At 37.3% G+C, this 13,604-nt stretch overlaps 1 protein-coding gene across 2 annotated transcripts in view; it reads left to right on the top strand.

Annotated features, from left to right (window-relative positions):
* The window catches only part of ngfrb (nerve growth factor receptor b), a 52,018-nt gene extending 41,334 nt beyond the window's left edge, over positions 1–10,684 (top strand). Inside the window, exons 4-6 of one of the 2 annotated variants that reach the window (XM_067430224.1) lie at positions 5,543–5,711; positions 6,869–7,029; positions 9,374–10,684. In XM_067430224.1, coding sequence (XP_067286325.1) covers positions 5,543–5,711; positions 6,869–7,029; positions 9,374–9,702 — 659 coding nt within the window. In that variant the 3' untranslated portion in view covers positions 9,703–10,684. Of the gene's footprint in view, positions 1–5,440; positions 5,712–6,868; positions 7,030–9,373 lie in introns of both variants that reach the window. The other variant, XM_067430223.1, reaches the window with a different exon arrangement.
* The last annotated feature ends 2,920 nt before the right edge of the window (positions 10,685–13,604 follow it).

Below are 13,604 nucleotides of genomic sequence, written 5' to 3' on the forward strand. Positions count from 1 at the left end.
TTTTGATGAGTTAAAACAATGTAAAAACATATGTTGTCATAACTTATTGAACATATAATTTTTTACAGTGCAATTGAAGGAAAACAGATGATTACATACTTTGATTGTAAAGACAGGAATTTATGTAACATTGTAAACCTCTTTATTTTATTGGGTAAGTTTCATATTCATAAAGCAAAATTTTCCAAATCAAAACCATTTTTCCAATTATTCCAAATTGGTCTCTTAAATTGGTAAAAAAAAAACAAGAAAGCCATGGCAATAACTGATATATTCTCAAAAATGTTTTAATAATTAATTCCCTTTATCCTTATTAACACAATTTTTAAGTCTCCTTTTTATTTATTTATTTTTATTTATTTTATATATATTATGATATATGTAATTATTTTATGTATTAATGATGTTTGCTACTGTGATGGCTCATTGTTTGTTATTTGATTTCTATAATAATAATAAAAAATAAAAAAAATAGTATGAACCGACAACATGCGCGGCTCATGCTCTTGTACTGTTGTCATGGCACCCACGATAAAGACACCCGCAACATTTTGAGAAATCAGGCTCAAAAGAAAAAAACACCACTCTCGTCTTTTCTACAAGGTATATGATAAGAAATAATACAATACTAATAATAAAACCTCCGGAAGTGAATATTGTGTACTGGTTGTCATGACAACAGTGCGTGAGCATGAGTGCCGCGCATGCTGGCGTTTCTACTAGTCATTACCGGAACGCGCACAGCTGTAACGGAGTAACAGCTAAGCTCAATGTTTTGACTGAATAATAGTTTATTTCTCGCAAAACCTTATAGTATGCCTTCTGAACACTTTCCATATATGGCGGGTTTCTCATTGTATCATTGCGTCATACTTTTGTATACTTTTTGTCATGTTTTACCATGGTCGCTATCCACTGCCATAATAGGAAGGAGCGCATGCAGAACTATTTTTAAAATAACTGCTTTTGAGGCCTGACAGGGATAGAAGGACATAGGGCATTGAATCAACAACAAGGTGAGTAAAAGATGGCTTTGATTTCATTTAAGGGTGAACTATCCCTTTAAACTTCTGCATAATTAAGGGCGTGGCCACTTTGAGTGACAGGTGGATAGCCATTTATCCGCTGTCTGTTAGTCATCACGTCACCTCAACTCCGCCCACCTCCTGCCTCTTCACCCATTTTCTGTTATTCAGGAGTGACGCGAGATGATGCCAGACCCTAGCCTAGAAATGTAGACGCACCCTAGCGGCAGCAAATCTAATCTGCCGCGAGTGTCGTCTAGGAACTCTCAATACACGTCTGAGCTGTAAAAGCCAAACTCTGGTCGGGCCAATCACATCGTGTATAGAGTCGGTGGGCGGGCGAGTTGCGTTTGCGTGCTTCTAGTAAACACAGAAACTGGCGAACGGCGGTCTTTCTAATCAGCTTTGACTGTGACTCTGAAAGACTTGGAGTTCAGCTTTTCTCTGAGAAAAGAACAAAGAACGGCACTGAAGTCATTCTTAAAAAGGGAAGATGTGTTCTGAGTTTTTTCGACCGGATGCGGCGAAAGTTTAATCTGTCAGCTAGTTCTGCTTCACCTTCGTTGCTCTGGTTGGTTGTAGTGCTATCCTATCGCGTGCAGAGGAAGTTTGAAAGACAACCGTTTATCCCGCCCCTCAGATTGAGCTGTCAAAGGTTTTGAGTTTCCAGACCAAACATCTTGATGTGGGTCTGGCTTGTCAGGCTAGCCAGACCCTACTTTACACTTTAAAACTGCTCTTCAGAATCCTATTGGTAACATCACCGACACTACATCCATATTTTTTTACAGTCTGTGCTGGAAACCTTTTTGGAAGTTTCCTGAGCGCCATTAGTGGGCCCTAGCCCTGTGGTTGAGAACCTTAATTAACTTTTTTTTTTTTTTTTAGATCAATACTCAATAACTTGTCATTGACAAACATATGATGTGAGGTGCAAGCATTGCACTTTTTTCATGACAGTTACTAATGTTAGAACTATTTTTCCTCTCACTCAAGTTATGAAATATGTCAGATAATTGGGGAATTATGTGGTTGTAGAGTGAAATTAAACTCCTGTTCTCCGGTTCTGTTTCTTTCTAAAGAAAGAAACAGAACATTTTTAAACCACATATCTGAGAGGATGAAAGCAGCGGGAATGTCCCAGAATACTAAACAGATTCAAATTAGAATTACATCCATGAAGACGCAATACAAAGATTCTTGATATTTGCAGTTCTTCTTTGTTACTGTCAGTGGCGGGTACTGGAGATACTGAACCGTTATGTTTTCATTTACTGATAATTTTGTGTTTTAGGTCTTTCAAAGTTAATTTTGGTTCAGACTTGACACAAAGTGATGCTTCAGAGATCAGATGTTTGAATGGGTATGTTGTTTAATCTGTAACTATCTTTGTCCACCAGTTTGATCCATTCGGGTTGATTTGTGGGCCGTTTACAATACATGAAAGCCAGACAGTATCACATTGTCAGGTAACCAGCGACAAGGAGGCACTGCTCCTTCTCATGTGACACTTCATATTTATGCCTCTGATCATCCGCTGATACGGTATTTGTGTGTATAAGAACAGTAACAACAAAAGTATAATAAACTACTTAGAGGGATAGGGGATCAGGAAGCTGAGCATTAGAAAATAAAAGACAAAACTATGTAGAGGAGTGAGTCACATCTTAATGAATTAGAGGATAACTGCCCGACTAAAGGTCAACCATGCATGAGAGAGATGTGATGGAGAGATAATGGAAAAGAAAGAAAGCAATACGGAGAGGCAGAGGAGTTACAGAGACATGGGTGTGGGGTGTGTGTGTGTGAGGAGGGGATTGTTTCTTGACAAAGAACATCTCTGTCCATGTTGGTGTCTGGTGTCCCTTCTCCAGTGATTCAATATGTGTGAGTGAGTGTGTGCTTACGGACTGGCATATTATTCCGAGATTGCAGGAGGAAAAGGAAGCGGATACGAATTGAAAAATGTAATTTCAGGCCTGTTTACCTACAAACTCATTTCAAAATCTGATAAGTTACTCAAATATTGTTTTCAGGACTATAAGTGGTGTCAGATTGGATGCATGTCATGTCACTATGTGAGGATTTTCTCAAGATCTATGCATGTGTTGTGTTTGTGCTTGTTTGAATGGAGACAAATTCTTCTAAATAAAGATGTGTGCTTTACTATGATTTATTAGTTTTTCCTATGTTACAAAGCAAAACGTGGCGCAAAAGTCTCATCTTTATACTGTACTGTTTACATGCGTGTCGGTTGTAACTTTTTACAGTTTTACCGTAAATCTAATTGCGTTTTAAATATACAGATCGAGTCATAGAATGTGATTGATCTGTGGTAATGCTGTGTTTCACATTATAGCTGGTTTATTTGGTTCATGGCTTTTTAACTCTTTAACAAAGACTTTTTAAAGATTCCTATGGGAAAAATAAATGGGAAAATACTTACAGAGCCGAGGCTGCTCAAAAAGTGGATTGCACTCTATTAGCAACTGTATTATGCTTTCTAATATTCCATTCCATTCAACAATACTGTGTCAAAACTATTTCTACAGAATTTGTTCTACTTGTGTTTCATGAATGAGGTCAATTATGCTTGCAACAAAACAAGCTCACATGCCCAAAATTCCCTCCAAAATGTTTCATGCTGCAGTACTTTGATCAATAAATCCATACGCAACATTCCCTAGAGCATGGCCCTTCCCCAAACCAATCCCCCAAATGACCCCCCAACCCCCTACAGCCAGAATATCTGATGATCTTCAATGTGTCTGTCCATCTGTCTATGGTATAACTTACACACACACACACACACACACACACACACACACACACACACACACACACACACACACACACACACACACACACACACACACACATACACACACACACACACACACACACACACACACACACACACACGGTAGCCCTGGGCGAGGCCTGTCCTACTTGGGCTGAGCTTATACCTCTCCAATCTAATCATAGTCTCCTGCAGTATCTGAGTGTCCATTAGGTTTGACTCAGGACAAAGCCTGTTTATTACGGACCCCAATTGAATCAAATATAATCCAATCAAAAGAATAATTTTATAGCTTGCCGGCGAACAGAGCTGACAGGGCCAAGACAATGCAGTCTTAGTTCTAATGTGCTTTTACTCAATTTTACAATATACTCTGGGCTGTCTTTGTGTCCTTTATTTTGGAATAGTTTTAGTAGCTATAATGACAACCTGGATGGAATCTGTAAACTTTCTCCACAAAAGTAGACACAGATTCCATGTATAGGCCAGCTGATGGTGTAACTAACCTAACCTTAAAGGGGTGGTTTCATGTTTTTTTCTAGGCTTGGTTGTGTTTATTGGGCGCAGTATAAGTCTTAATACTTCTTGTTTTTTAAAACGCCGCATTTTTCTTATATTTGACCTTTATTTCACACCGCTGTCTCCACTGTCCTTTGAACGGCTCGTTTGTTTCCTGCTTTTATGAAGCCCATCCCTCCTTAAAATGCAATGGTCTTAGATTGGTTAGATGGCCAAATGTAGTTTCATGTATTTTTATTGGCTGAAGTGCCAAGCACAGGTTGCCGGAAACGCCATGGCCCCTACCATTACAGTCAGAAGTCACATCTGCGGTGACTAGCAAGGGTTTATGATGTCACCAACCCGGGAAGAAGCTTGTTTTAGTCCAAACCGGCCATTTTTGTAGGCAATAAACTGCCGTAACTTTAAAAGACAATATCTCCGTTTGTATTGATCTTTTAGCCCTGTAACATTTGCAGATACTGTTTATGCTCAAGCAGCAACATTACACACTAACTAAAATTAAAAAAGTGAAATCGCATGCAACCACCCCTTTAAAGGGTTAGTTTACCCAAAAATTTAAATTCTGTCATTAATTACTCAGCCTAATGTCATTCGACACCTGTAAGACCTCACTACAGTGGTTCTACAAATTTTTTTGGACACGACAAATCGTTTTTGTGTACTAAATACCCTAAATAACGACTTATTAGCAATGATAGCAATGGCCGATTTCAAAACACTGCTTCGTGAAGGTTTGAACCGTTATGAATCAGTGGATCGAATCAGTGGTTCAGATCACCAAAGTCACGTGATTTCAGCAGTTTGGCGATTTGACACACCATCCGAATCATGAATCGATACGCTGATTCATCAAGCTCTGAGGCGTCAGGAAGACGTGTTTTGAAATCGGCCTATTAATTGATTCTATTAGTGATCCCCTAGTATGACAATTCTTCACTAGCAAATTGTGGCTAATTTGAAATAACAAAATTAATTTTATCAGCATTTTAACTTGCTTTAGAACCCCCTCGTTCCATTTCACACACTAAAACAGCTTTTTAGCAACTAACAGATTTTTGTCTTTTTCTTTTTCTTTGTCCCTTTCCTCCAACAGACACAGATCCTCCTAACAGCTCAGCCTATCCTTCTCCTTCACCTATTCCATATGATACACCTGCTCCTGCTCCTTCCCTTCCTACTTTTCCTTCTCCATCAGTTGTCTCATATACAGACAAGTCTCCACCCGAAAGTCCTACGGAGAGTGTGACCACGGCTGACCCTGGGCTGAAGAGAATCCACAGGCTGAGCGACAACCTCATTCCCATCTACACCTCCATACTGGCTGCAGTGCTGTTGGGCCTGGTGGCCTTCATCATCTTTAAACGGTGAGGAGGACTGGAATTATTTTCTCCCTGTGATGTTCTTCTCTCCACTCACAAAGCACGGTGCTATGTAGGCTTTAGTTCAGCTATTTTATAAAGTAAAAAAGGAAGGAAAAAATGCTTCTAGGCTGTTTTTCCATCTGATCCATCACGAGCACATTGTTTATTATGTGGGATAAAAACAGAACCACTGGTCCCAGAATAGATTCAAAAACATTTCTGGAGTTCATTTCTGATTGAAACCTTAAAGGGTACATAACACACACAGTTTCTCATGTTACTCTTGAGTACTTATAGAGAAGTATTGCATCCTTCATATCTCAGAAGAGTCTTTAGTTTATCTTCTTTATAAGAAAGTATTTATCATATTAAAAAACACACGCTGTACCGATTCTTTCCGAAAACAGCCTAGCTGTTGCAGGCATCCAGTGGCCGGAGCTAAAGAGTCATGAACACACACACACACACACACACACACACACACACACACACACACACACACACACACACACACACACACACACACACACACATTGTTGATTTCGTGGTCTAAAAACTAAATGACAGCGCTGCCGACTGCTTCCGTATCCTGAACGAAGCTAGTTGATAGTCTTGCTCTAGCTCTTTTTGGTGATGTGTGCACACACTCATCTGGGAGAAGTGCCCATACAAGCAATTCCACCCTTTATGGTATCATGCAGGGCTATACTCGAAAAAAACAAGCTCCGAAACGTACATGTTGAGCATGAGAGTCCAATTCTTTAACAGTGTTAATAAGTCAGAATGCATGAAATAAAATTAGACCTCCACCTTTTATGTTTTTGCAGATTGATAACAATGTAGATAAAAATAAAATAAAAGATGAGTTCTGAGTTTACACAGATGGCAGTTGTGGAGGAAGGGGTCATAAAATATTAAAATCACTGCTGGAGGGTGTGATATTGACTCGCTTTGGTTCCTTAAGGGTGTGAATGGCCTGGAACTTTCAAAGGGTTGCCTGTTTGGGTTGTCCCATTTCTGGCTCAACCTATGGGGAGGGAACAATAGCAGAGGGTGGAAGAGTGGTAAAGAAATGTCACACTTTAGGTTAGAAGTTAATAATGATTTTGAAAATAAAAGCTTCTGATGTGCTGTTTGCTGTTTTCAATGATGTCTTTTAGGTGGAACAGTTGTAAGAAGAATAAGCAAGGAGCCAATAACAGGGCATGCAGTGCAAACCCCAGTCAGACTCCTTCTCCTGAGGGAGAGAAACTCCACAGTGACAGCGGCATCTCAGTGGACAGTCAGAGCCTGCAGGAGGGCCAGGGGCCTCCACATACAGGTACAAACCCTTAGGTCAGGGGTCGCAACCTATGGTAATTGCTGGCACGTGAGCAAAAGCGAGAGAGGCATATGTTTTTCATTTAGATACAGTACCTCACTCCTGCATACAGATCTACATTTTGAGGTAATATTTCCTCATAACCCATCTTATGGTAACACTATTATAAGTGTTCTGTAATAAAGTAGTTACAAATCGTTTTTAAACTATTAGTTTATAGTTAATAATTAATAGCTTGTAAACTGTAGTTAATACATTAATAGACTCTATACAAAAAGTGAGTTTTTCATTCATTGTTACTGTAATTAACAAATGATTATTGTTTAATTAACTCATATGTAAAGAGTTAGATAATGCTTTGTTAACAACGTATTAACAGTAAATAGTTCTCACTTTAGATTAGGTCAAAATACATAAATTAGGTGATTTAAATCAACCTTTATTAGATATGAATTGCATTTATATTCAATGTTCCTTCAAATGTTTGCAAATATATTAAGCGCACACCGAGTTTTATACAGTACAAACTGTATATTCTTTCCCCTAAACCTACCCCTAATCGTTACCGATGTATTTTAACAATGTGATCTTATGAGTATCTGTATGTAATTAATATTGACAGCATTGTTATTTTTTTTAATTTTATTTATGTCCAAAAAAGGTTGGTTTAAAGCACTTTTTCCAGTTCAGTTTTCAGTGAATGGCATCCCAAAATTTGAAACCCAAAAAAATAATCCACACAGCTCTGGGTGGTTAATAAAGGCCTTCTAAAGAAAATTGATGGGTTTGTGTAAGAAATATATCCATATTTAAAACTATAAATTAAAATATCTTGCTTCTGGCGGACCACCTTTCGTATTCAACTTATGAAGAAAATGTAACACCTCTCAAAGTTCAAAATGCATACGCCAGAACCTGCGCAAAACTTTATATAACCCAGTCAGCGGAAGATTGTGTGTACCCGCATCTCCCCCCCATCTCCTCCACGAAATGACCATATATAGACCTTACAACACCTAGTTTTACTATGCATAACGCCATCTGCATATACTTTGCATATTCATATTCATCCACATGATACCCGTGTAAATACGTTACAAGACATTAAGAAAATATAAAATGAGGATGTGCCCTCATATTGCATTGCTAAAAATCATTCAGTAGCCTATCCTTGCCTTGTTTTTGAATAAATAAATAAAAATAGTATCAAATACATTTCAGAGAAAGTTTTTATCAATCTTTTCCACTGGTTAAATAATAGGCTATTTTCAATTGCTTTATATTTTAATGGAAACAGATAAGCCTTATTGTGCATTATTGATCATTATTCACACAAAAACACATGGGTCAGAGTTAGTTTTTATAATTCACAACTTATGCGTAGGGAGCAGTAATGCCAGTAACTTAGTTACTTAGTAACGCGTTACTCTAATCTGACTACTTTTTTCCAGTAACGAGTAATCTAACACGTTACTTTTTCCAAACCAGTAATCAGTTTAAAGTAATTTATCCAAGTCACTGTGAGTTACTATTTTAGTCATTGTCCTTAGTAAAAAATAAAAATAAAATATTTTTGCTTTCTTCTTGCGTCTCGGGGAGAGCATTTTTTCAGGAAATATTTTTTTAATTTCAGCTTAAAATGTCAGGAGATACATTGTTGACATTACTCTTAAAAATGCACTTCCAATAAAGTGAGTTTTGGCAAAGACGGTTGTCATTTCTATGTTGAGGCGGCAGGGGTGTTGTCGGCAACTGCTGAATGTAACTCAACTTGTAATCGTACTTCGTTACTTTTAAAATCAAGTAATCTGTAAAGTAACTAAGTTACTTTTTAAAGGAGTAATCAGATTACTTTTTCAAAGTAACTGTGGCAACACTGGTAGGAAGTGCCATACGCCTCTTCCTGGGACTGTTTTGTGCGTACGCAATGGTTATAAATAAGGCTCCTGAATCCTTCTGTAACTGGCAGAGGAAATTACAGTCATTTGGCAAATAAATAATTTACGGACAGTTACACGTATATCCCCAACATTATGTAAGCTTTATGTTACACCTCAAATGACAACAAGGGAATTTGATGTTAATTTGAATTAGCCAGTCCCTGAACTCATTCTCTCAAATGGCTTGGGAATACAGAGCATTTGTAGTTTATATGGACTGTACACCTCTGCTGGATAGTTTGGTATGTAAATGGATATGACAGTGTTATTGTATTTGGTCTTGGGTGGACTAGATCTGCTACGCATGCTGCTGCTGTCACAGAGCAAATACGGAGATTTGCTTCTTTGTAGTCTTGTTTTAATTATATTAATCCAGCTGGCTAAATGCATTTGCTCTGTTTTAGTGGTCAAGATAGATGGAAGTTCAGCTCTGTCCTTGCCCTTACACACACGGGAGGAGGTTGAAAAACTGCTGAATTGTACCTGTGAAGGGGAGGAGTCAGGGGCCAGCGAGGAAACCGATTGGTGCAGTCTGGCCGGGCTACTTGGATACAAAGAAGAACACATTGCTAACTTCAAGCAGGAAGAGAGGCCCATCCAGGCCCTTCTGTCTCATTGGGCGAGCCAGGATTCGGCTAATATTGATACGCTTTGTACAGCACTGAAGAAGATCAACAGGGAGGATATTGCGCAGAGCATCACAGTCAAACCAACTGCTACATCCACCGTATGAGAGAACAAATGCACGCTCACAAAATCACACTTTCAAGTGTGCTCCCAAATACACACCTTACATTGCCTTCAGCATACTTCGATGTTGATGTATCACTGTTGAAGTTGTATCACTATATCCTTAACTTAAGGCTTTAAACTCAAGTGCCGTTTCCCTTTAAACCCTTGATTATGACCAAACTATGTGCAAAGAATGCACTGTTCTCTAAATATAGTTTGCATGTTCCTTTTATTTGAGGAAAGCCATATGGACATGGATATTCATGCGTTTCTTCATCATTTCTTCATCATTTTCACAATCATTCATTTTACGTTTAACAAATTTAAATATCACAAATATACAAACTACACACCTCATCCAACTTTAGCCTACAAATAAATACTCTTAATAAGTTTAATTTTTTTTTTACATTATTATTCTACAATTCCATTTGTCTGCCTCACTATACAGTATAGAAACTGCTATGTAACATCCTTAAAACATATGCTAATGATATGTCAAATGTGGCCAGTTCAGTCATTCACTAAGTGTACCATATCCACTGATTATATCACGTCAGAGTTTGACCCCTCATGTACACAGTCAATGTTGTGCTCCTCTGCTTTAAATATGACCAGTGACAGTATGAGAAGAACGTGTCATATAAAAATGAATAAGACAAATCACAATACTCAAGATGGAGGCTGTGGAAATAGTTCTGTTATGTGAGCTAAAAAAAAGCTAGATTCATAATGCCATTCTTGTCTGTTTATTGCTGATTTGATTTTAAACTAAACCATAAACCATGATATACTACTTGCTATTCTTTGTCAGTGCCAGGTAGTGTCAGGTGTCGCTGTTTGGTTGGAAGGCAAGGAGAGTTGAGGATCTAGGGATATGTTTATTAAAGGAATAGTTCACCCAAAAATGAAAAATTGATGTTTATCTGCTTATCCCCAGTGCATCCAACACGTAGGTGTCTTTGTTTCTTCAGTAGAACACAAATGAAGATTTTTAACTCTAGCCGTTGACTCTGTTGTGTGTAGGTCATATAATGCATGTGAATGGCTAACAACTCTATGAGAGCAAAAAAACATGCTTAGACAACATGCACAAAGAGCCCTGTGGCTCATGTCTTAAGACACAAAATGATCAGTTTGTGTGACAAATCGTGCTGTATTTATATAATTTTTTATCTCAAATACAATGCTACAATGGAACACGCTTCACATCCGGTAAGGAAGGTCAATATACACGCTCTGGCATCGTGTACAAGATTCACTTCTGCCGTTGGCGTAAACTACGGCAGATCGTGTATACTGGAAGTGATGTCTTTACACGTACTTGACGCCAGAGCGTGTATATTGACCTTGCCGAAAGTGAAGCGTGTATATCCAGCGCGTGTATTATTGACCTTACCAAAAATGATGCACATTCAAGGCTGTTGGATATAGCGATGTATTTGAGGAAGAAAATAAAAAAGTATAAATATGATTCAGTTTCTTACACAAACTGGTCGTTTTGTGTCTTGATATCAATGTGTCATCATGAGCCACAGGACTCTTTGTGCATGCTGTCTAAGCATATTTATTTTGCTCTTATAGAATTGTTACCCATTCACATGCATTATATGACTGGCACACAGCAACAGTAGATAAAAATCTTCATTTGTGTTCTACTGAAGAAACAAACACACCTACATGTTGGATGCACTGGGGGTCAGTAGATAAACATCAAATTTTAGTTTTCGGGTAAACTATCCCTTTAAATAAGAACAAAACACACTTTTGAACACAGGAGAATAGGAACACCGGAAACCCATAGAAGCAAACCAGTTGCTCATTGTTTAAAAAGATTGGACAAAAAGGGAACTAAAACACAGGTCTATTCTCCCTTTTCTTATGCCCCATGAAGTTTTTGCACAAATTATGGGAGTAACTCAGTGGTGGTTGAGGAGAGATCCCCGATGTGAGTGTAAAGCGCTATATAAATTACATTTCATAAACTGTAAACAATAAGAGAAAGTTTCGCTCCATGAATGAAAAAAGCATTTTAAAAAATTGGGTACAATGAGATGCCATTATCCTACTCACCCAAATAAATTGAACAATAACTATTGCATTTTACTATTACGCAGAGATATGCAATGGTAAATAAATAAAAAGAGAGAAACTTTCATTAATACAGTGTATACTTTTTTCTTGATTTACCCCGAAAGACTGGAAGTGAAATATGACAACATGCCCCATAGGTGGGGTACATTGTAACATGAGTAAATGACGGCTTAAAATGTTATCTGATATGATCAATAAATATCCCAAACAAACTAAAATATTTTGTCAATACAATTATTAACTTTTTAAAAATAAAATAATAGAATATTTTTAATCATTAAAAATACACACATTTTTGATTTTGACAACAAACACATCGCTAATACAGCTATACAGCATAGTTAAAAACAATAACAATGATTAATAAAAATTAATTTCTGAACATTGAATCTCAGTCCTTATTTACCCTTTTCTCTATGAATGAAACGAATTCATAAAAGTATAGAATATAACATCATAGTTCTAATAGTAGTTCATAGTTCACTGTAACTAGGGTTGTGCCGATAGACGATAGTATCGTGTATCGACGATAGGCAGAGAGATCGCCGAAAGCTGAAGCTGTTGGCGATTTCAAGGCGATATTTGGCTCGCTCCCCATGAATATAATAATAATAATAAAAAAAAATCATTATTAAATGAAAATATTATGATCATAGTTATTATTATTATCATCATCATTACATTAATTGTACTTATTCTGCTTAGCCTTACTATTCACATCAACATCAAAGCGCGTGGTGTTGCACTCACAGGCTATGTGCCGCATATAGGCTACTGCGAGTGCAACACCACACGCTTTTAAAATGTAAAAATGAGTTACTCTTCAGTGAAAAAAATGTTTTTTTAAAGACTAAAAAACTACGTAGTTTCAGAATTTAATTGCAAGGTGATCAACCTAGCCCTATATTCACAAATTCACATAAGCATCATCATCATCATCAGACTAAAGCATTTTTTTTTCATAAATGTACATTTATTTTATACTTATAATAATACAATAACAAATTGCTATATTATAATTATAGGCTATAGCCTATAAATTTGAACAGAGCAACCATTAAAAAAGTAAAAGCAGCTTTATTTCAAACGACTTACGACTGAACAACAATGAACAAAAAAATTGCACTGGCCGTTAAGCTAAGATTTCTTGTTAAAGTGCAGTGAAATACTTAAATGTCAGCAGACAATGTATTTTCTAATAATGTGTTTTAGCCCTTGCCCGCTGTATGGGCTACAGAAATAAATAGTCCATTAAAATAGACAGGCTGCGACACCAGGTTGACGGTAGCCTAAAAATAATAAATAACGAAATAGGCTTTAATAAATAAAAAACACAATGAAAGAACTCAAATAAAACGGCAAAACAATTAAATCACCTCAAATGTAGGCCTATAGGCTACTCGAATGAACTTATTGCTAAAACAAACACAAGGCCAGAAACAATTAAGACAACAATTATTGTTATGCAATTCAGGAATCTATTCCCAAAAATGTTTTGTATAAAGAAAACCAGCTGGTTTACTCTCTCGGGTTTGAGAAGGTTGCGGTGGGGAGTTATGTTGCCCGCTGCACTGAACACGCGTTCCGATGGAGCCTGAAAATCTAGTAATTTAACCACAGATGCATATAATTTAAAATATACTCTTGTTTCAAAGTCAACACATGGCTTTTTTTCTCGCAAGGAAACGAGACTGCAGGATTTCCTTTAAAAGGTTTAAAAACGAAAGAAAAGACGAGAGTCGGCTGTTTTTGAATAGCCTATTGCAAGTTTCTAATTTAAAATGTTTGTGATTTAGGCTATAACCTATG

The sequence above is a fragment of the Pseudorasbora parva genome, chromosome 21 (assembly GCF_024679245.1).
Source record: "Pseudorasbora parva isolate DD20220531a chromosome 21, ASM2467924v1, whole genome shotgun sequence".
In the NCBI taxonomy this organism is placed as follows: domain Eukaryota; kingdom Metazoa; phylum Chordata; class Actinopteri; order Cypriniformes; family Gobionidae; genus Pseudorasbora; species Pseudorasbora parva.